This window comes from Ictidomys tridecemlineatus, chromosome 4 (assembly GCF_052094955.1).
Source record: "Ictidomys tridecemlineatus isolate mIctTri1 chromosome 4, mIctTri1.hap1, whole genome shotgun sequence".
Classification (NCBI taxonomy): domain Eukaryota; kingdom Metazoa; phylum Chordata; class Mammalia; order Rodentia; family Sciuridae; genus Ictidomys; species Ictidomys tridecemlineatus.
In genome coordinates, this window is record NC_135480.1 from 174,865,350 (window position 1) to 174,889,071 (window position 23,722).

Here is a 23,722-nt window from a genome sequence, read left to right on the forward strand (position 1 = left end):
TGTTTTGTTTTGTTTTGTTTTTGTGGTGCTGGGATTAGAACCCAGAGCCTCATTCATGGTAGGCAAGTGCTCTGCCACTGAGCTGTATCTCCAGCACAACTCCCATATCTTGCCTCCATAGGATGACAACTCCAAAATCTTTTTCTGAGCTCCTGAATAGGTTTAACTTTGATGTTCTATTGAAGCAAGGAGCACATCAACCAAAATTGATTGATTTCAAATTAACCAAATTATTATTTTCCATACATTCTCTACTTTTTTCTCTCAAAAGTGATTCCTTTAAGGACTATTTTGATTGTGTCACTTCCCTCCTTAAAATTCTTCAGTGGCTCTCCTATAAGATATAGTTCATGCTTCTCAGCTATTATACCAAGCTTTTCTCAATCTAGCCCCTGATTCTTCCCACCTTTACACTTTAGCAGCACATTACTTATAATTTTCCAGATTGTCCATGTTTTATTTGTTAGTTATACAACTTGTTTGTTTTACCTGGAATTCTCCTTTCCAAATCCATTTTCATATATTCCTCTCCAGTAGTATACTGGAACTGACCCCTATCAATTAGAAAGAACGGATTATTAAATATCTGGAATTTTGCAAGCTAGTTTGTAACTTGAAATCAGCTATCAGTGAGGGTATTTATAACAAGAACATCAACAAGTACTATACAAATCAGGACTTTCTCCCCCAATCAGTTAATTCCCCCCAAGAAAGCTGGTCCCAACACACCATTATCCACTGGCAACCTTTGCCTCAAATTCTAGCTTAGATGGTAACTCTTTCTTTTTCTTTTTTTTTTTTTTTTGTGTGTGTGTGTGTGTGTTGTATGTGTGTATGGTGCTGGGGATTGAACCCAGGGCCTTGTGTATGCCAGACAAGCACTCTACCAATTGAGCTATATCCCAAGCTTAGATGGTACTTCTTTCAAACTGTTACTGCTCATCCCTCTTCTCTCCATACATATAAATTTGATTGCTTCATCTAAATTCTTAGTTTATGTGTTTCCTTTTAATATCAAATTCTGAGTTCCTGGAGCAGAGTCCATATAGTTATCTTTGTATCTGACTTTCATTCACTCAACATTCATTAAATTGATACACTTAATATATGTCAGGGACAATTCTCAGGGTATAAAGATGAAAAATTTTAGCCATTGTCTTCAAGAAGCTCATAATCTAGTCTGTAGAATGAGGAAAAAGTTAGATAGACCATTAAAATACAGTGACACAAGTGCAATTTTAGAAATCTATACAAGACACATTAGGACCTGGAGGGAAAAAAACCCTACTAAGAGCAATGGGGTAGTCTTCACAGAGCAGGTAAGACGAAAGATGAGTGAAATGTTGTTGACTGTAAGTAGCTGCTATAGTCAGTACTTATAAAGGCAGAATTATATTTATAGGACTTTTTTCCATTCTGAAAAACTGAATTATTTATGGTTAATTTTTAGGTAGAAATCCTATATGAATATCTAATGAATTAAACTATCTTTGAGTAGAGAAAGCACTGAGTACTCTCTATTACATTATACAATAATGTTGTATATTAAACCATCTCAAAACTCTGTAGCCTAAAACAGTAACAATTTATTATTTCTCTTGAATCTAACATCTTGACAGTTCTGATCTAGCCAGATTTAGCTAATTCTAGCTGGGCTCACTCATTTGCAATGAACTGACAGGTCAGCCTGAGGCTAACTGTATTTTAAGATGTCCTTGACTAAGGCAGTTTAGTTGTCCTCCATCTGTCTGTCTCATCTCTCCAGCAGGTTAGCTCTGACATCTTCCTGTGGAGGTGGTAGGGGTGTAAGAAAAGAAGCCGAAACATGCAAATATGTGTTTAGGCCGCTGCTTGCTTTAAGCCAAAGCAAATCACATGGCCAAGTCTGAAGTCAGTATGCAAGAAATAAATACAAGAAGAAGTGAAAAATTGGGGCCACAGCTGCATTCTTTCTACCACAAGCACTTCACCTTTTCAGCCTAGCATTTGATGGGCTGGACTCCTTAAATGAAATGCAGACTTCAAACTGAGAGAAATTTCAGTTCATCTGTGAAAAGCAAACATTTTTATTTACTGAGGTCTATGAATAGAGCAGACCATTTACTTTTTTTTTAGTTGTAGTAAATACCTTTATTTTATTTATTTATTTTTATGTGGTGCATCGAATCCAGCACCTCATACACACTAGGTGAGCGCTCTATCACTAAGCCACAACCCCAGTCCCAGACCATTTACTTTTAACTAGTAGTCTAGTTGAATATATTGAGAGTAGAAAGCATTAAACGACAATTCATAAAATGTTGTGTTTTTTTTTTTTGGTATTTGTCCAGTGAGTAAAACAACCAAAAATGCAAATCAGCATTTTTTTTGCAAGATTCACATCATCAATATTTGTTTTGTTTTCATCATCCTTATCTTTAGTGAGAATGGGAAAGGGTGCTGGAGTAACCAGTCATAGATGGGCAGTAGACAGAAAAAGGATTGAAACAAATGGAGAAATATTAGAAAAGCATCAGTCATTGAAGTGGAAGAGTGGGTGGCTAGGACAGAAAGTAAACCTTCAGAGCCAATTTGTGGATTAAAGGTTAGACCATCAGGGTCTACTTCCCAGTGTACCCAAAGGCTCTTCACCTGCCCCCAGAAGGAAGTCAATGTGATAAATTCCTTCATCTTTTATTCCTTTCCATTTTTCTGCCAAATTTGCCCACATGTTATCTGTTCCTGGCACTAGAACAAAAGAGTTTGTTGTGCTTCTATAAAACCAAGAAAAGATTTATTTCACCCATAATTTAAGATTCTGATGTAAAAAAATAAGAGACTTGTCAAATTGATTACTCTGTGGGCATAGTTAAACCTTTTATTGGCTATATTTAGAAAAATAATCCAGACTATCCTCACAATCCAGTGTCATGGAAGAACACTGGTGGGAACAGTCTGGAGGACAGCCAGACTTTGTTTACTGTGTACATTTGGCTCTCCAGCTGGATAGTGAACACCTTGGGATATTAGATTCTCTTTGGATCCCACCAACTCCAGTATGCTGACATGTTATTTGGTTTATTATCTTGGTACTCCTGTAGTTTTGGTCTATTCTCAAGATGAGTGGGTTAAGGGAGGCACATTGGGTGTGATATCAGTAATCAGAAGGAGAAGCTCCCATGTGAATATACTTCCTGCTTTTGCCACCAGATGGCAATCAGACATTTGAAAGACTTGAGAACTGGCTAACTAACTCTAAGACTGGTGATTTAAGAAACAAAGAAATATAAGTTAATGCTGTAATTTATTATGTATATATCTTAAGTCCTGTCAACTAATCAACAACAGCTTAAGCATGAAAAGATAGCGTTATCTGTAGTAAATTTAGGAATCTTTCATCAAAGTTGAATATATGCTCAATCTAAAATAAAGACCTGTCAAATCATGATGGGTGTAATAGAGAACTGATAAATTCATCAATATTCAGGATCCAATACTTTGTACTCTAATATGCTAAAATGAGGGAATATTCTTTTAAACCTTGAAATTAAAGATGTAAAAATGGGTAGATGTGGCTGTGGCTCAGTGGTAGCCCATTTACCTGGTATGTGTGGGACACTGGATTTAATTCTCAGCATCACATATAAATAAATAAAATAAAGTTCTATCAACAATTAAAATTTTTTTAAAAAGATGTAAAATTGGTATTCATAGGCTGGAGTTGTGGCTCATTGGTAGAGTGCTTGCCTAGCATGTGTGAGGCACTGGGTTCAATTCTCAGCACCGCATATAAATAAATGAAAAATAAAGGTCTATCAACAACTAAAAAATTTTTTTAAATGGTATTCATTGACACTTAAGGTACCGCCATATAAAATTATAAAAGTTATTACTGCAACAAATGCAAGTAAATCTATACCAGAAAGGTCTATTGGTGAATATCATGAGAAACGAGAGATACTTGAAGAACATCTCTGAACTCTATGACTATGACATCAAAGGAAGCAACTGTGCCGTTTTCTTTTTTCTTCAGAAGGTGGCAAACTTTAGGCAAAGGCCAAATGGGAAATATTTGGGCTTGTATAACATATAGTCTCTGTCAATTCAACTCTGTCATCATAGCATATGTACTGTGAAGTAGACAAATAAATACATAAATGAATAAATAAACTTTATTTATAAAAATAGGTGATAGGCAAGATTTGGTTTATGTGCCATAATTTACCAACCCCTTTTTGTCATTGCAAGCTGGGATCCATAGCTATTTCCCCTTTCTAGGCCTCAGTCTCTGACTTCTGTAACATAAGGAAGCTGGATTAGATGATCTCTGATATTTCTCAGGCTGTGTTTCCTTTAGTACCTCTCTCTTAGCTAAATGATTCACCAGTCTGACCCAGTGATATTTCTTTTATTTATAAGGTCAAATTTTTAAAATTCCAGCTTAAAACAAATTTATAAGTTTCTAAGTCCAAGATTTTTCAGCCTTGACACTATTAACATTTTAGTGTAGATAGTCCTTTGTTTTAGGGGGTAGGGGAGCTGTCCTATACATTATAAGAAGCTTAGCAGGATCCCTGGCCTCTACCCACCAGTTGCTAATTACACACACACACACCACTTATGACAACTAAAAATGTCTTCAGACATTGCCAAATGTCCCCTGGGAGACAAAATTACCCTAGGTTCAGAGCCCTAGAGACTTTGAGAATAATTAGAAGAATCCCCAAAATGGAAGTTAGACCATGGAATTCAGGAACCATCAAGACAACAAATACATCTCTTCAGATACAAAGTCAAAAGGTCAAAACCAAAAGGAATAGCCAGCTTATTAGAAAGAGAAGGGCAATTAGAATTGTATTATTCCAGTCAAAACAGATTAGAGATTAGCTTTTAAATGTTGACTTAGATTATAAGTGTTCTGTGGCCAGTGAATCCCAGTAGAGGGCTGTCTGTCATGGGTAGCTGAAAGTCAAACTAAAACAAGGAAACGTTAATGAAGAGAAATAAATAAGACCATTATTAACACCAAGAATATTTATTCTTCTACTTCTCTATGTTGTTTGATGGGCTCTAGCAGAAAGAATTCATACTGGGTGCATTTATTAGCCCTTATCTATGAGGCCCGGAGGGTTTCTTGGTTGGTTGGTTGATTTTGTTTTGATTTACTTTAAATGAATAAATCAAGTATGGCTTATTCCAACAATGGAATGTTATTTGGTGGAGAAAATGAATATGGTACAAGCTTTACCACATACACATTTCTCTGAAGTTAGCTTTTCAATAATAGTAAAGTTGGTCCTAGAGCTCAAGTCTAGATCATTTACCTGCCTTGTGATTTAGCTACTATTGAAAAGCCAAAATCGTCTCAATTCAACAATAAGGGTACATTTGATTTCCATCTACTTCTTATTTGTGCCCATATTATATATTTTAAGAATTCATTCTCTTCCAGTTATAAATAATATTAATCATAGCTGACAAATCCTGAATGTCCCAATGGCTTTGGACAAGGAGTTTTTTATTTTTGTTTTCCTTCTTATTTTCTTATATTTCCCCTATGGTAACTTTGATACAGTATGCATTGTCCAAACAGTAATCTCAGATCTCTCAAAATTCTAATTCTAGTCTCTGTTTTGCTTTTGATTTGTTTTATGATCTGGGGTATGTCTTTTTCCTCTGCTGAAGGAATGATTTCTTTTATCTGAAAAATAGTAGGAAGATTTTAAATTCTGGTCTCAGGAAGGTTGCATAAGAACTATCTCAAGGACTGGGGCTATAGCTCAGTAGCAGAGTGCTTGCCTAGCATGTGTGAGGCATTAGATTCAATCCTTAGCACCACATAAAAATAAACAAATAAAGGCCTTCTGTTCAGGTACAATTACAAAAAAAAATTTTTTTAATCTTCAAAGCCTTGTTTAAACTTTAGATATCTATGCCCAATCCCTGGGTTCTGATTCTGTAATATAAGACCTGGTGATTCCAGTGCACAGCCATGTTTGAGAACCATTGGAGATGATCTCTAAGATCATTTAAACTCTAAAATGCAGCAGTTATATGAAACATATATTTCTTTAAATGTTTTTTATTAGATTACTTCATGGAAAGTGTTTTATATCCTACAAAAAATAATGGAGATTAATGCATTGTAGCCACCCCACCACTCCACACACACACACACACACACACACACAGTCACACAATGATACAGTTTACCTAAACTTGGTTTGCTGTTTACATAGCCAGCTTATAGCTTGGGGTGATCACCTTGATCCCTAGCAGGTGTTAGATGATGTTTCCCCTTTTCCCCAGAAGGTCATTTCATAGCTTCAATGTTTTCAATCTTCAATTTAGAGAGGAATTAAATAATTTTGATATCCTGATTTCTATATAACCATAGATGGGATGAAATTAGAAATTCTTTCTGATTGTTAATTTCTGTTTATTTGTTTTTCTTTAATTTACAGAATGCTCTTTTCAGTTGCATTAGCAGAAATGAAAGTAAGTATATTGTCAATGATTATACAAGCAGTTCAAAGAGCAAAATACAGTTTTGAACATGATTAGCCATTACAAATTTTGCCCAGATCCTAGCATTATAACTTAGGCTGTTAATAAGCCATCTGAAATAATGTTCATAGCAGAATTCTGCTAGGCTCTTTTCCTCTGTGGTGTTCAAGTCATTCGTGTAGTATAACAATTCCCATGTTCTAATTTCAGATTTACAAAGCAGACAGTAGTGTTAGATGTGCTAGAGGAATATAATAACAATAAGAGGCTCACTTTCAAAGGTCATACACATCCACGCTATATAATATAGCACTTGTCAAGAGCTGCCTCTCAGTTCATTTAGCTGAATTTTTTTTTGAGTACTTGCTTGGTATGGGGCCGCCATATCTGTGGAAGATGTGACCCATACACAAAGAACTCTAGGGCAGGGTAGGATATGAGATATGAGTGTTGCTCTTCAAAGGAAGGAGGGATCGTAACCTTTAAGGGGCTCAGAGGTGACTTCATAGAGTTGGTAGCTGAGCTGGGCCTTGAAAGGTGGACAAGATGTAAATAGTGGAGATCAGAAGAAGGGCACTGTAGGTGAAGGGAATCAGGAGAGCATTTAGAGACGGGAAAAGACACTTACAGAACAGACAGTTGTTTAGATTAGCTTGGGAGGACATTAAGAAGCATTAGCTGTCCATATTCTACCACATAATCCTATATCCTCCCACACGGGCAAGGAAGCCAGCCCAAGGAAGAAGTGAGAAGGTAGACGTCTAGTTCTATTCTGCTCATCTCCTCTGTCCTCACCATACCACTCTCAAGTATATCCTCACTGAGGTCACATTGATAAAATTAAGCCATAAATATTTTTTCTTTGTGGAACTGTGGAGGTAGATCAGTGATAGAGTGTACAAGGCCTTGAATTTGATTCCCAGCACCATATGCACCACCCCCACCCCAAAATATGATAAAAATGGATTTTATTCGTGATGAAAATGAACTCTTTGGCAGGGGGCACAGTAACTTTGGTAGTCAGTCCACATTGAAAACAGATGGCAAATAGATACAGAACAGTTTCCAAGTCCAGGAAACTAAGGCTTATCCTTGTTTAGTTCTGTCCCAAGATAGTTTGTTATTAATCCTTATATGATTTTACCATTATCATTATTTCTAGAAGTCACCTAAATTCACCAAAAACCTGGTTCTGGTTCTTCCATATCTATCTCTAATAATTATCTGGGAATTCTTACCTGTCTTTCTCCAACCCTCTTCCTGACATACATCTACCCTGGCTCCCTTTTGCCTCTCACAGATCCCCTTAGACTCCTATAAGGGTCTCCTAGTCTTCATTATAATTACCACATCTGCCCCTCTGCCCCTGGCCACTTATCTCCCTCTCCCCAGATACTTTAAATGGCAGCCTATTGATTTTTTTCATTTTTTAATACAAAGTCATATTTATTTCAGATGAGTTTTACTCTTCAGTATTGAGGCAAATCATATCATTTATGAAGATTACCTCTATTTAGACATATTCTTGAGGATGTTCAAACTGTATAGAAGTTTTAGAATTTTGTTTTGAGATATACAATTATTTAATTGTCAAATTAGTTAAATAATTCTGATGCCTCTTAGTTTTAACTGGTCCTATTTTGTTTTTGTTTTGGGGGGGTTGACTTTTTTATTGATTTTATTTTTTTAAATACATGACAGTGGAATGTATTACAATTCTTATTACACATATAGAGCACAATTTTTCATCTTTGTATAAAGTATGTCCATGCCAATTCATGTCTTTATATATGTTTTTGCATTACAATTCTTATTAAACATATTTACCACAATTTTTCATATCTCTGTATATAAAGTAGGTTGACACCTAATTCATGTCTTCATACATGTACTTTGGATAATGATGTCCATCACATTCCACCATCCTTGCTAATCCCCTGATAACTGGTCCTATTTTGTAAATGTGAGATATTTGGGGTTTAATTTTTGTTTTGCTATGTTTGTTTTGCTTTGTGTATAAACCTCCACAAATCTAACATGGAATGAGGCTTTTTCAGTGGTTCTCTTGGCATTTGGAGAAGACAGATTTGCTATATGAGACTGTCTTGTGCATTGCAGGATGTTTAACAGCCCTGGCCCATGCATTAAATGCCAGTACTAGTCCCTGACAACCAGAAATACTTCCACATGTTCCATACTCTTCCAGGGGGTCGTACTGTTCCTATGGAGAACCACTGGATTATAGACTATAAACTGATGAATATTAACTTTCTTACACCAGTGAGCACTTCACTGTCCCCATAACTATGCTTACAATAATACTGATTTCAAGTGTATAAACATAGTTTATGGTTTTATGGTTTCCTGTGGATCGTTTTATTTCTCAAATTGAGAAAGGTATACTGTTCCATCAGTATGGTGATGATTTAATGTTAACAAAAAGCTGTTTCATTTCAGTGTCTTCTCTTTTTTTTCCCCCCGTATAGTGGGCTCGGTATGTTGCAGTTATGCAGGTCATCATACAAACTGCCGAGAATATTGTCAAGCCATTTTTCGAACAGACTCTTCTCCTGGTCCATCTCAGATCAAAGCAGTGGAAAATTATTGTGCCTCTATTAGTCCACAATTAATACACTGTGTGAACAATTATACCCAGTCTTACCCAATGAGGAACCCAACAGATAGTAAGTAAAAGGGACGTTTGTTTTTTTTTTTTCATTTCAACCTTTGGTAAAAGAGTTTATAAAAAAGGACTGATACATTCTTGTAGGTAGTTGCAGTCTTGGTCACTTGGGAAACACCAGACTTCCTTTGTTGTTTAGATTTGACAGATTGGATGTTACTGTCACAGTTAGAAGGTGCCAAGAAAGATGGGGCTATAGAGAGTATGAGGAAATGAGAATTTTAGTCTGAGGATGGAAGAGTTCTTTGATATGAATATTTTGGAGAGAAGTTAACCATTAGAATTTCAGATTATTTTACTTTTTGATCTAGAAAGTCCACTTTAAGAATTTATCCAGCAAGAAAATTTACACAAATTTGCAAAAATATGTTGTAAATATACTTATATACACATTAGTAGACAAAAATTAGAAATAACCCAAAAATCTATCAGTAGGATATTGATTAAATAAATTAGAATATATATATATATATATATATATATATATATATCACAACACTTTGCAAACAACAAAAAGAAAGTAATACATTTACATAGAAGCGAAAAAAAGCAAGTTATATAACTAAAGGTATAGTGTGATACATTTTTAGTTATATACCTAATTGTTTTATATTATATATTTCTGTAATTTGAATTTTTTATCAGTGAGCAGTGGTTATTTTTGTAATAAAAGATCATAAAAACAAAAGAGAGCCTTTTTTTTTTTTTTTAAATCAGGGCCTCCTAAGAGCCTGCACCTTATAGGGATTTTCAAGGTCTCAGCTTTGTACATCCTAGAATCCATTTTTGTCCTCTGGAGGTCATCATATTTTAAAGAACTGACTGATTAACCAAACCGATAGAAGATTTATTTATAAGCCACATGCCAATGACTTTTTATATGTGGACATTGGAAAGAATTGTTTCTATAAACTCAAAAGCAATGTGCCTTATTTGGCCACAATCAAAATCAAAAATTACTCTAAGGATTTTGGCATTCTGTGATGTGGCTGTGTGGTGAAAATTATAGGATGAAACATTTGCCACAAGTATCTTCCATTGGCTTCCATTTGTTTTAAAGGCAGATCTGTATTCCCCAATATTTAGGCTACCAAGAGGGGCTGCTGGAGCTAACAGAATTGCAGCTTTAAAACAAAGCAGTAACAACAACAAAAAGGCAGGAAGAAGTTTTAAGGGTAGAAGGGCAGTCATTTCTAATATATGTTAATACAGAGGACTCTGGATAAGCAGGCTACAAACAAAACAGGCTTCTTCAAAGACACCAAGAAAAGTAATTCAGAGAGGCCCTTCTGAATTCCATAGCTTCATTAATAGTGTTCTTTAATTTTCTGATTCTGTGTAGAAAATTAGAGGCCAGGGACTGGGAACATAGCTCAGTGGGAGAGCACATGTTTACCACTGGTTTAGTCCCTAGCACCAAAAAGAAAGAAAATTAAAGGCAGAAGCAGACTGTTAGCTTGTCAGGGTGTGCTACTATATTATTTAAATTACAACTTAACTAATTTTCACAGACATATAAAACCTTTATGCTGTCTTGGAATATGATAAAATACAGTTTGTGTTTGTTGCTATTAAAAATTAGTTATCTCATGTCAAGAACATAATCCCTCTTAGACATCCCCTACTAAAAGCAAATCCACTGGGATATACAATATCTTTTCCAAGAACATAAAATATCTTTTATATGAGGGCTTCTTCAGTGTAGGATGACTTTTCATTGTCATTAGGATGCTAGAAACCTCATGATTAGACACCTTGTCCACTTTTTACTACACTGCAAAGTAATAAAGATAATTTAATAGACCCTGTATAATACAGATACTGACATTAAGTAGTAATGGTTTTCCACTACATAGTCATGTTCTTCTTCTCTTCTGAGCAATAAATGCAATAAAACCAGCTAATTAAACCACTTATATTCTGAAAATGTAGGTTTGTATTGCTGTGACAGAGCTGAAGACCATGCTTGCCAAAATGCCTGCAAGAGAATTCTGATGTCTAAGAAAACAGAAATGGAGATTGTTGATGGTCTCATCGAGGGTTGTAAGACCCAGCCCTTGCCTCAAGATCCTCTTTGGCAGTGTTTTCTTGAAAGCTCACAGTCAGTTCACCCTGGAGTCACTATACACCCTCCTCCCTCTACAGGCCTGGATGGGGCTAAATTGCATTGTTGTTCTAAAGCAAACACTTCAACATGTAGGTCAGTATCTTATTTTCTTTTATTAAAATAGTAGAAAATAATATTTTAATTAATTATTTTAGGCCTAGCAAATGCATGTTATATTTTTGCATTTCTAGGCTGAACATTTAGAAGCTATAAAATCTTTCATTCTGTTATCCACCAAATATTTACTGATCATTGGGTATATATATATATAAAATGTTTCATATATCACATGTTTTTGTGATATGAAGGATTAGCCTTGACAGGGCAATAGAATTTGAAGATGATGCAATGTGAATTTTTCTTTCAAGGAATCATTAAGTAAACTTTCAATTTAGAAGATGTTTTGATCTGACATCTAAAAGATATTCTCTTTATTAAATTATGAAACTTTGAACTTAACCATAGCATTTGGTCATATTGGTGAATAAACTGGTTGGCACTTATATCCAGAGTTAGAAAGCAGTGCATTGACATTCATTTCAGTATTACACTTAGGGACAAAAATTAACAATACAAATATAGGATAGACAAGAATCTAGAGACAAGAATGAATGGAGATAACTAAGGTCATGGTAGAACATATATTATAGTGCAGGCACCATAGCACACACATGTAAATCCCAGCTACTCAGGAGCCTGAGGCAAGAAGATCACAAGTTTGAGGTCAGCCTGGGGAACTTCTTGGGACCCTATCTCAAAATAAAAAATAGAAAAGACTGGGAGTATAGCTCAGTAGTAAATTGTCCTGAGTTCAATCCCCAGTACAAACACACACACACACACACACACACACACACACACACACAGATGAATTAGAATTTGTTTTACAGAGATATTTTGGGTGAAAAGCATCCACAACATTTCTAGGATATCCTGAAATTAATTTGAGAAACAACCATTTCTATGGTTTCTAACCATTTCTATGGATCTTTAGCAAATAAAAAAAAGTGCCTAAAATAACTTACCAAACTTTACCAAAGATATTAAAAATATTCGAGGAAATTAATGGAAGGATTTAAAGGAAAAAAAAAGTTGGCTCTGAGGTTAAGGAAACTGGTTGCATATAAAAGTTAATATTGATGAGAGAGATGCTATGTAATTCTTAGAAAGAGAAACCTCTGCAAAATAACTATGCTCACATAGAGTTACTGGAAATTGAGGTAGCTATGCAGTCCCAGAGGAGGTTTAGTAAGAAACAGTTTCCTCTCTCAAATCTTGAAATAGATTTCATGGTTTGCTGACTGCTTTCACTTCCATCAGATTTGATTTTTATGAAACAATTGAGAAAAATTGTGTAACTTTCATTTACATGTGAGAAAGAAAACTCAAGAGATATTAATAATCTGTTCAAGGTAATTTTTATGAAACAATTGGGAAAAATTGTGTAATTTTCATTTACATGTGAGAAAGAAAACTCAAGAGATATTAATAATCTGTTCAAGGTAACTATAGAAAATTAAGGACTAGGGCTGAGGTTGTGGCTCGGTGGCAGAGTGCTTGCTTTGAAATCTGAGGCACTGGATTCGATCCTTAGCACCACAAAACAATAAGTAAACAAAGATATTGTGTCCATCTATAACTAAAAATTTAAAAAAGGAAGAAAGAAAGTTAAGGACTAGGGCTGAGGATGTTCAGTGGTAGAGTGCTTGCCTAGCTTGATATGTGAGGCCCCACCCCTGCAAACTGAATCAAGAAGACATACACAATTGAAACAGATCAATTTCAATCAAGGAAATAGAGGACACCATCAAAAGCCCACCAACCAAGAAAAGCCCAGGATCAGATGGATTTACAGCTGAGTTCTACAAAACCTACAAAGAAGAATTAATACCAATACTCTTCAAATTATTCCAAGAAATAAAAAAGGAGGGAACCCTTCCAAACTTATTCCGTGAAGCTAGTATTATCCTGATACCAAAACCAGGCAGAGACACATCAAGGAAAGAAAATTTTAGACTGGTATCCCTGATAAACATTGATGCAAAAATTCTCAATAAAATTCTGGCAAATCGCATACAAAAACATATTTAAACAACAGTGCACCATGATCAAGTGGGGTTCATTCTAGGGATGCAAGAATGGTTCAACATAAGGAAATCAATAAATATAAAATCACATCAATAGATGTAAATATAAGAATCATATGATTATATCAATTGATGCAGAGAAAGCATTTGACAAAATACAGCCCCTTTCATGTTCAAAACACTAGAAAAACTAGGGATAGTAGGAACATACCTCAACATTGTAAAACCTATCTATGCTAAACCCAAGGCCAACATCATTTTAAATGGAGAAAAATTGAAAGAATTCCCTCTAAAAACTGGAACAGGACAGAGATGCCCTCTTTCACCACTTTTATTCAACATAGTCCTTGAAACTCTAGCCAGAGTAATTAGACAAATAAAAGAAATTAAAGGGATATGAATGGGAAAAGAAGAACTCAAACTATCATTTTTTAATTGACAACATAGATCTATAATTAGAGGATCCAAAAAAAAACTCCACCAGAAAACTTCTAGAATTAATAAATGAATTCAGCAAAATAGCAGGATATAAAACCAATACCCATAAATCAAATGCATTTCTGCATCAAGATGAATCCTCTAAAAGAGAAATTAGGAAAACTACCCTATTCACAATAGCTTCAGAAAAACTAAAATTCTTGGGAGTCAACTTAACAAAAGAGGTGAAAGACCTCTACAATAAAAACTACAGAACACTAAGAAATTGAAGACCTTAGAAGATGGAAAGATCTCCCATGCTTTTAGATGGGCATATTTAATATTGTCAAAATGGCCATACTACCCAAAGCACTATACATATTCAATACTATTCCAATTAAAATCCCAACGTCATTCCTTATAGAAATAGCAAAAGTAATCATAAAATTCATTTGGAAAAATAAGAGACCCAGAATAGCCAAAGCAGTCCATAGCAAGAAGAGGGAAGCAGGAAGCATCACAATACCAGGTCTTATACCACAAAGCTAAGATAAAAATATACTTCTCTTACCACTGGGATATATCTTCCAAACAAAATCAAACAAACTATAGAACTCAATAATACAATCAATAATTTGAACTTAACAGACACATATAGAATATTTTATCCATTAACGAGCAAAATACACTTTCTTCTCAGAAGCAGCACATGGATCCTTGTCCAAAATAGACCATATGTTATGCCACAAAGTAAGTCTTAGCAAATACAAAAAAATAGATATATGACCCTGCATTCTATCTGACCATAATGGAATTAAATTAGAAATCAATGATAAAATTAAAAATAGAAGCTACTCCAACACCTGGAGACTAGACAATACACTACTGAATGATGCATGGACAACAAAAGATATCAGGAAGGAGATAAAAAAATTCTTAAAAGTAAATGAGAATTCCGATACAACACATCAAAATCTCTGGGACACTACGAAAGCATTGTTAAGAGGAAAGTTCATTGCATGGAGTTCATTCATTAAAAGAAGAAAAAGTCAACAAGTAAACAACATTACAGCTCAAAGCCCTAGAAAAAGAAGAACAAACTAACACCAAAAGTAGTAGAAGACAGGACATAATTAAAATCAGGGCAGAAATCAATAAAATTAAGCAAAAGAAACAATTTAAAATTGACAAAACAAAAAGCTGGTTCTTTGAAAAAAATAAATAAGATTGTCAAATCTTTAACCAATCTAATAAAAAGGAAAGAGAAAACTCAAACTAAAATTCATGATGAAAAAGGAAATATCATGATAGACACTACTGAAATACAGAAGACAATTAGAAACTATTTTGAAAATTTATATTCTGGTAAAATAGAAAACCTTGAAGACACCAACAAATTTCTAGAGGCATATGATCTGCACACAATGGCTGAAGTATCCCAAGATGGAGGTGGGCCAGGCTTGGCTCTGGCATGGGTCTGCAAGTTGGCAGAGCAGTCCTGGGCCATGGCCTGGGCCTTAGCTCCTGTGCAGGTCTTTGGGGCGGTCCTAGGCCTGGGCCTGGGCTCTGGCGTGGGTCTGCCAGTCTGTGGAACAGTCCTCACCTGATATAACTTTATTCCAACTTCCTCATCCTCATAATGTATATGTGCTTTATTGAGACTAGGGACCTTGTCTGGCTTATTTATCACTGCACTTCCAGTGTCTTGAACCAGCACTCACACAAAATAGGCACTCAGTAAACACTAGAGTGAATAAACGAAGTTAAAGATACCCTCTTCATAGGGGTGATCTTGAGATTCAAATAAAATGTGAGAAGAGTGGAGAATTTTTACTTGTGACTTTGTATATTTCAAAATAATAAAATTTTTCCAAGTGAACATGTATCACTTTTATGAGTAAAATAATGAAATGAATATAATGTATAAGAGCATGTTGAAAATGGTACAGATAGTTTTAGCTATATACACATACTTAATTTGCTTTATAATCATCAAATATTGAAAATAAGAATGTCATATATCAACTACAATAATATATAGAGGCTTTGGAATAACTTCAGGAACACAAATGGCTTTGAGTAGTTTTACAGGACAAACTAGCAGACCCTGCATTTATAAAGCTTCTTAAAAGAAGTCAGAGGACTATGTCATGGTTTGCCTCCTGTGATTGCGTTTATGGAGAAGAAAAACACGTGCTTTAAGTAAAGATCAAAGTGAGATCAGAAAGCTATAGGGAGAAATAACTGTGCCAAGAACTAAAGATATACAAATATTGTAACTGAACATTAAATTTAGCACTGAGCTTTTTAGCAACCATGGCAAAGAGAAAAGATAACCAGGTGTACACCAGTGATCCAGCTACCTGGGAAGCCAAAGCAGGAGGATCACAAGTTTGAGGCCAGTCTGGGCAATTAGACCCTGTCTCAAAATTGAAGGAAAAGAAAGGGCTGGGGATAACTCAGTGATAAGAGTGTTTTCCGAGCATGTGCAAGGCCCTAATTTCAGTACCCAATACTACCAAAAAGAAGGAAAAAGAGAAGGGAAGAGACAGATAACTTTTAAAGTCTATTTTTGATGGTGGGGAAAGAAAGGTCACTTTTTCTGGCTCCAAATCCTAGGAAAATAGTCATTTAACTCTTTACTTTTTGTCTTATTAAAAAAGTACATAGTTCACAGATTTCCAGTTTTACTCCAATCAGGAATTTAATCATATGGCTTCTCTCTATGTGTCTGCACTTGTGCTTTTGTTTCAGGGAACTGTGCACTAAACTTTATAGCATGAGCTGGGGCAATACACAGAGTTGGCAGGAATTTGACCGCTTTTGTGAATATAACCCAGTGGAAGTGTCCATGTTGACCTGTCTAGCAGATGTCCGGGAACCTTGCCAGTTGGGCTGTAGAAACCTTACTTACTGTACTAATTTCAACAACAGGTAAGAACAATTTGTACATGGAATGGAAATATTTTATCATTAATCACTTGCTTTTTGAATAAATGAAACACCACTTTACTCTGATTTTGTTCTTTCTGGGCTAAAAGAAAGCTTTATTTCCTTATGGTTTCATTTTTAAAGGCTGTGTTCCATCTAAGTTACCTCTGGCAAAGGAAGCACTCTTAGGGAGTTCCTTCTAATCTAGAGATACCTAAAGTTTCTGGAATTCAGAGAATTTCTTCTGCTCTTAGACACTTCTTCCTTCTGCTACACCACCAATGGAAATAATTCATTGCAGAATAAATCATTTTTCACTACTGGATCAATATATGTCCACTTTTGGAGTGCTTTCTTTGCAGAACCTTCACACTGGTTGACGTTCCTGCTCAGTGAGTCTCCCATTTCATACAAAAATATTTCTTTATAGAAGCAATTTGAATAGGTGTCTTTCTGAGATATCAAGTATAATAAGAAAATAAGGGCCAACAACTGGACCTTAGAGCATATCCCTAGGGCTAAAGAAATAGTAAAGAAAAAGAAAAAGGGCCTCCAGAGCACAGAATGGGAGGACTTCACATCAGAGAAGCTAGGGAGGGAACACTTTTTTCTCTCTTTTTAATATTTTTTTAGTTGTAGATGGACTCAGTACCTTTATTTTATTTATCTATTTATTTTATGTGGTGCTGAGGATCGAACCCAGTGCCTCACATGTGCCAGGCAAGTACTCTACCACTGAGCTACAACCTCAGCCCCAGGGGGGAACATTTCTCTTTTTTTTTTTTAATATTTATTTCTTAATTGTAATTGGGCACAATGCCTTTATTTTATTTGTTTATTTTTATGTGGTGCTGGGGAACGAACTCAGGCCCTTGCACATGTTAGGTGAGAGCTCTACCATTGAGCCACAACTCCAGCCCAGGAGGGAACATTTCTAAAGAAAAGGTGACTGTTTTGTGAGCTGCAGCCCAGAGACCCAAAGGGCAAAAAGGAAGAGTTGGGCCAGAAGGAAGTTGTAGGTATTTTTTTTTTTTTGTCAGATGATATTTACCTCAATCTAACACACATTCTATTCTTTTTAAAGTATTCAACTCATTACTTTGAGTAAAGTAATTGAGATATCTTTACAACAAGGGATGGTGGAATAATTCAATATCTATATAAAAAAATAAAAGTTTAACCTCTATGTCACACCATACACAAAAATTATTTCAAGATGGATCATAGAATTCAAAATAAAACCTAGGCAAGTGTAGTGGCACTAACCTGTAGTCTTAACTACTTGGGAGGTTGAGGCAAAAGAATCACTCGAGCCAAGGAGTTTGGGGCCAGCTGGGGCAACATAGCAAGACCTATATATTGTGGATAGAAATATAAATTACTATAGCTGTGGGAGGCCACCACATCATATGACCAGCATTTTCCTCTCCTGATTGGTTGAGGCCCTATCGGTCACTTCCAGTGATCTGGCCACATCAAAGTGGCTGTAGACAGTGGCCCTGATCTTGAGAGTCGTAAAAATTCTGCCAAATGTGTTTTCATGCGTGGTTGTGCCTTCCTACATCCCCAGGGATCAAGTTACCTTACCTGTCCTTGTAACTCTGCCCCTTTTGACCTTTTTTGGATGGAAATTTCTAAGAACCAGAGTCCCCCAATAAAAGACTACTCCCAAACATGCTATCTCCCTCTCGCCAAATACCCAATAAATGGTTTTTAACCTTCTCCCAATCCCATTGGGAAGTTATAGCCCTTATGGAAAGCAGCATGGAGGTTTCTCAAAAAATAAAGAATAGAACCACCACATAATCTAGCAATTCCTCCATTGGGTTTATATCCTAAGTCTGGAATCAATCTGCCCAAGATATATTTCACTCCTATGTTTGTTGTAGCATTATTAATAACAAAGGTGTGAAGTCAGCCAAGGTATCCATCAATAGATGAATGGGTAAGGAAAATAGAGTTTTTGAGCTGGGGATGTGGCTCAAGTGGTAGCAGGATCACCTGGCATGCGTGCGGCCCGGGTTCAATCCTCAACACCACATACAAACAAAAGATGTTGTGTCTGCCAAAAACTAAAAAATAAATATTAAAAAAAATTTCTTAAAAAAAGAAAATAGAGTTTATATACACAATGGAATACTATTAAGCCTTAAAAAGAAGGAAATCCTGTCATTTGCCACAACATGGATGAACCTGGGGGTCATTCAGTGAAATAAGCCACTGCATGATCCTGCTAATATGTTAAATCTAAAAACATTGAACTTACAGAAGCAGAGAATAGGATAGTGGTTACCAAAATATAGAGGGACAGGAAGGGGAAGATTGGGGAGATGGCACTCAAAGGATACAGAATCTCAGGAGGAATGAGTTCAAGAGATATGTTGTACAACATGGTTGACTGGAGTTGACAACAGTGTATTATATGCTTGAAAATTGCTAAGAGGGTAGATTTGAAATATTCTTACTGTACACACAAAATAAGCATGTGAGGTAATACATGTTAATTATCTTGACTCCACAATGAATACATATTTCAAAACATCATCTTGTGACTTTATGATATTTGCTAATAAATGGATGGATCCAGAGAGTAAGTGAAATAAGCCAGTCCCAAAAAGCCAAAGGCCAAATATTTTCATTGATATGTGGAAGCTAACCCACATATCAATGGGGGAGGTGGGGAGGTAAGAATAGAAATTCAGTAGTTTAGACAAAGGGGAATGAAGGCAAGGAAGGGGGGCATAGGAAAAGGAAAGACAGTGGAATTTGAATCTGACAATGTACATATATGAATACGCCACAGTGAATCCCACCATCATATACATCCACAAGAATGTGGCCCTAAGTAGAATAAGATATATTCCATGCTTGTATAATTATATCAAAATGGATTCTACTGTCATGTATAACTAAAAAGAACAAATAAAACATTTTTAAAAAACATCATTTTGAACACCATAGAGTTTTTGCCATAAGAGTTGTTAGGACTGGGGTATAGCTCAGTAATAGAGTGTTTGGCTAGCATGTGCAAGGTCCTGGGTTTAATACCCAGCACCACAAAAAAAAGAAGAAGAAATGGACATTTAAGTACATGAAAGGTTTATTATTCTTCCTAGCAGTATGTTAATTAAAACTTAAATGAGATGCTCCTCAACCCAATACAGTGGCCACAATTAAAAAATTGGCTAACACGTGAAGCAAAATGTATGGTTAAATACTTTAGCAAACTGTCTCTCGGTTTCCTAAAAGTTAAATCTGTGACCCAACAATTCCATTCTGAAGAATTTACTCAAGAGACGTGTTCAAAATGTGTGTTCAAAAAGATTTATGTAGTAGCGTTTTTCATAATAGCCCAAAATTGGGAGGGGAATCCAGAACATCAAAAGACTGAGAAACAACATACTGTATGTTTCAAACAGTGGAATGGTATACAGCAAGAAAAAAGCCAAACTACCAATACACCCAAAAGCATGGGTGAAGCTTATGTTGAGCAAAAGAAGCCAGAAATAAAATTCATTTTTTTTGCCTCCCCTGCATTAATGGGAATGAAAACTCAGGGGCACTCTACCACTGAGCAACAGCCCCAACACCTTTGTATTTTATTTTGAAACAGGATCTCACTAAGTTGTTAAGGCTGGTACTGAATTTATGACCCTCCTATTTCAATCTTCTTAGCCTCTGGGATTACAGGCATGTATACCTGGCTCAAAATAGATTCTTGATTATTCCATAAACATGAGGTCTAAGAATAATCAAAATAATCTATAGGGATAAAGATCAGAAAATCATCACCTTTGGTGGAAGGGGGAATTGACCAGAGAGGGCATAAAGGTACTTCATAGGGTAATGGAAATATTCTATTTCTTGTTTGGGGTTTTGATTACATGAGTTTTCAAACATTATTGAACTAAATCCTCAAAATCTATGCATTATTTATATATAAATTATACCACAATAAAATATTATTTTAAATTCTGTTACTCATCAAAAAACACAATTATAAAAATGAGAGTGACCAGGTACAGTGGCACATGCCTTTAACCCTAGCTACTCCAGAAGATGAGGTAGGAGGATCACAAGTTCAAGGTCTGCCTTAGCAATTTAGTGAGATCCTGTCTCAAAATAAAATACAAAACAGTTTTGGGGATGTAGCTCAGTGGTAAAGCATCCCTCAGACAAGAAAGGAAGGAAGGGTAAGAGAAAAGGAGGGAGGAAGGAAGGAAAAGGGGAAAAAATGAAAGGGTAAACCACAACCTGGAAGAAAATATTTGTACTATATGTAACTGATGAAGGACTTGTATCTATAATATATAAAGAACTCTTAAAATCCACTTTTTTTAAAGCAAAGGGCTAGACAGCACAAAAGATGTCTAGCAATTAAATGAAAACACAAGTAAAACCCAATAAAAACAGTCTCTCATACATTGCTGATGAGTGTATAAAATGGTATTGCCACTTTTTGAAAATAGCATGGTATTTGGAAGTTATATCTACCCTTGACTCATCAGTGGTATCCCTAGGCATGAAAACTAGAATTAACCTTAATTTCTATAAATAGATAATAGGATGGTCTCAAAGCATTGTCTGTGGTCTCCAAACCCCTTCAGGGGTGTCCACAAGATCAAAAGTGTTTTTATAACAACACTGGTTGTTATTTACCTCTTTCTCTTATATTCTCACAAGAGTGAATAGAAGAATTTTCCAGAGGGTGAAACATGATTTATGAGCAACAGACTGAATGCAGAATTGGATATGAAAACCGAGCTATTCTCTATTAAGCCAGACATGAGTACAAAACTATAGAATAATCTTATTTTCATGATTTTTGTTTAGTTTTGGAAAATGTAGTTATTTCTCATGAAAGTAATGCTTACATTAACTTGTAATAGGTTTATTATAGCTTAACTGAATTAATAATCACTTTTAAATCTCATTTTCATTTCTAATGTTATAAAATGTCGATGGTTTCAACCCACATAAAAGCTTTTTGAGAACCCAATAATTTTAAGAAGGTAAATGGGTCTTGCGATCAAAGTTTGAAAACCATTAGGATAAAAGCAAAATGATATATATTTATCAATGAAATACTATTCAAAAATAAGGAGAAATGAAATACTGGTATATGCAACAATATGGATCAATCTCAAAAAGATTATATTTGGCCGAAGACCCCAGACCCAAAAGAAAACATGCAATATGATTCCATTTATATGAAATTCTAGAACTGGCAAAATTAATCTGCGGTGATAAAAATATGAAAAGTCTAGCCTCTGGGGTGACCTGAGAGAACTTAATAACACAATAGAAATATTCTTTTACTGGTGTAGATGTATCAATGTGGTTGTTCACATTTGTCAAATCAAATCAAACCTGTATGATTTGTGTGTTTTATTTTTTAAATTATACCTCAATTTTTAAAACTCGGACTCTTTTGTTTTATGAAATGAAAGAAGGTGGTCTGGGGATGTTAGTCCTATCCAGAGCATTTTAAAGTTTTAAAACTGCCTCATGAAAATATGTTAAAAAGAAAACATGCAATCACTTTCTCAACACTGGTGTCAACGCTGAATCTTCATATACATGCCAGGCTGATATCCCTTATTTAGTTTTATGTGCTTTCTTCTTTCTGGGGTGTTGCTTAGTAGAAGAGCCCTTGCCTACTATATAAAAGGCCCTGGGTTCCATCCTCATCTGTGCAAAAACAAAATAAAGTCAGATTTTCCTGATATGTTAGTGTGTCAGTATTTTACTCATTGCCTTTGATTTCCTTCTGGCAATTTTTGGTTTTGGTTTCGTTTTTTAGGCCAACAGAACTTTTCAGGAGTTGTAATGCTCAGTCAGATCAAGGAGCTATGAATGACATGAAGCTGTGGGAAAAAGGAAGCATAAAGATGCCATTTATCAACATACCTGTTCTTGATATTAAAAAGTGCCAGCCAGAAATGTGGAAAGCAATAGCTTGTTCACTGCAGATTAAACCTTGTCATAGTAAATCTCGGGGAAGTATTATTTGCAAGTAAGTTTCTTTCATTATCCTGACTCTACAGTTTGGATTCAGTCCCTCCATAACAATCTCTCCCATCCTTCCCTGTGCCTATTACTCCCCGCATGTCAATTGCTTTCCTACATTTTCTCCCTCTGCTTGAAATACTGTTTCGTTCCCAGCACCATTTGCACTTGCCTACTGCCTGCCCTTCTTGATTCCTCTCAAATACCAGACATTCCTGTGGAGTCTTCCCAGATTTCCCCAGCTGATAGTAATTCATCCTTATTACAAATCCCTGTAGGCCTGCAAGTGTAATTTCTTATAGAACTTAGTTCAAGAAACATTTACTAAATCCTTTTCAATGCACAATTCTATTTTCATATTTTAATTTGTATGCTCATCTTACATTCTGCTAGACTTTGCTCTCCTTAAGGAACTTATTTTAATTTATGCCATTTTTCTATTTTTATTATCCTCTTTGCTCCTTTTCTATTTTTAGGTATTAGCATAATCCTAACACACATAGGTATCCATAAATGTTTCATGAGTAAAAGAGCTAGTGAATACTGTCATTAGGACCTGTTCCCAGGAAATATTTTTGAATGATTTGCTTAGGAAATCTAAGGTAAAGATGGGAACCATGATGGTGGGTAAAACCAAAATATTTGACTACATAGTAATCCATATCACCTAGAATTTTTTTCCAAAAGCTTTTTGAAAACCAAATTAATATTTAGTCCCTAAGTTTTTGGTGTGTGACCCAAAAACTGGCTGCTGTGTACTTGATGACTCATTTCAGATTATTTCAGTCTTAAACAAAGCCTAGAACTATTTCTGATATGACTTGAGGATGGCCTGAAAAGGGGAGGTACTGAGGTATAGCTATTGGGTGAAAAGCAAAAAGCAACATATGGGAAATATGTAGACTCTTAGCACAGAAAACTTAATAGAAGTCAAATCCTTATTCAAAACTCAGAAAGTTTTAACATAATGGACTCTGTAGCTGTTATAAGCCAAACACCTCA

The 23,722-nt window shown here is 35.4% G+C and overlaps 1 protein-coding gene across 4 annotated transcripts in view; it reads left to right on the forward strand.

The window, feature by feature from the left end:
- Reck (reversion inducing cysteine rich protein with kazal motifs) overlaps positions 1 to 23,722 on the forward strand; it is a 77,992-nt gene that overhangs the window by 33,996 nt on the left and 20,274 nt on the right. For all 4 annotated transcript variants that reach the window (XM_078047815.1, XM_005326269.3, XM_078047816.1 and 1 more), the window contains 5 exons: positions 6,444 to 6,477; positions 8,973 to 9,170; positions 11,102 to 11,369; positions 16,535 to 16,714; positions 22,515 to 22,727. In XM_078047815.1, the coding sequence (XP_077903941.1) occupies positions 6,444 to 6,477; positions 8,973 to 9,170; positions 11,102 to 11,369; positions 16,535 to 16,714; positions 22,515 to 22,727 (893 nt within the window). The remainder of the gene's footprint in view (positions 1 to 6,443; positions 6,478 to 8,972; positions 9,171 to 11,101; positions 11,370 to 16,534; positions 16,715 to 22,514; positions 22,728 to 23,722) is intronic.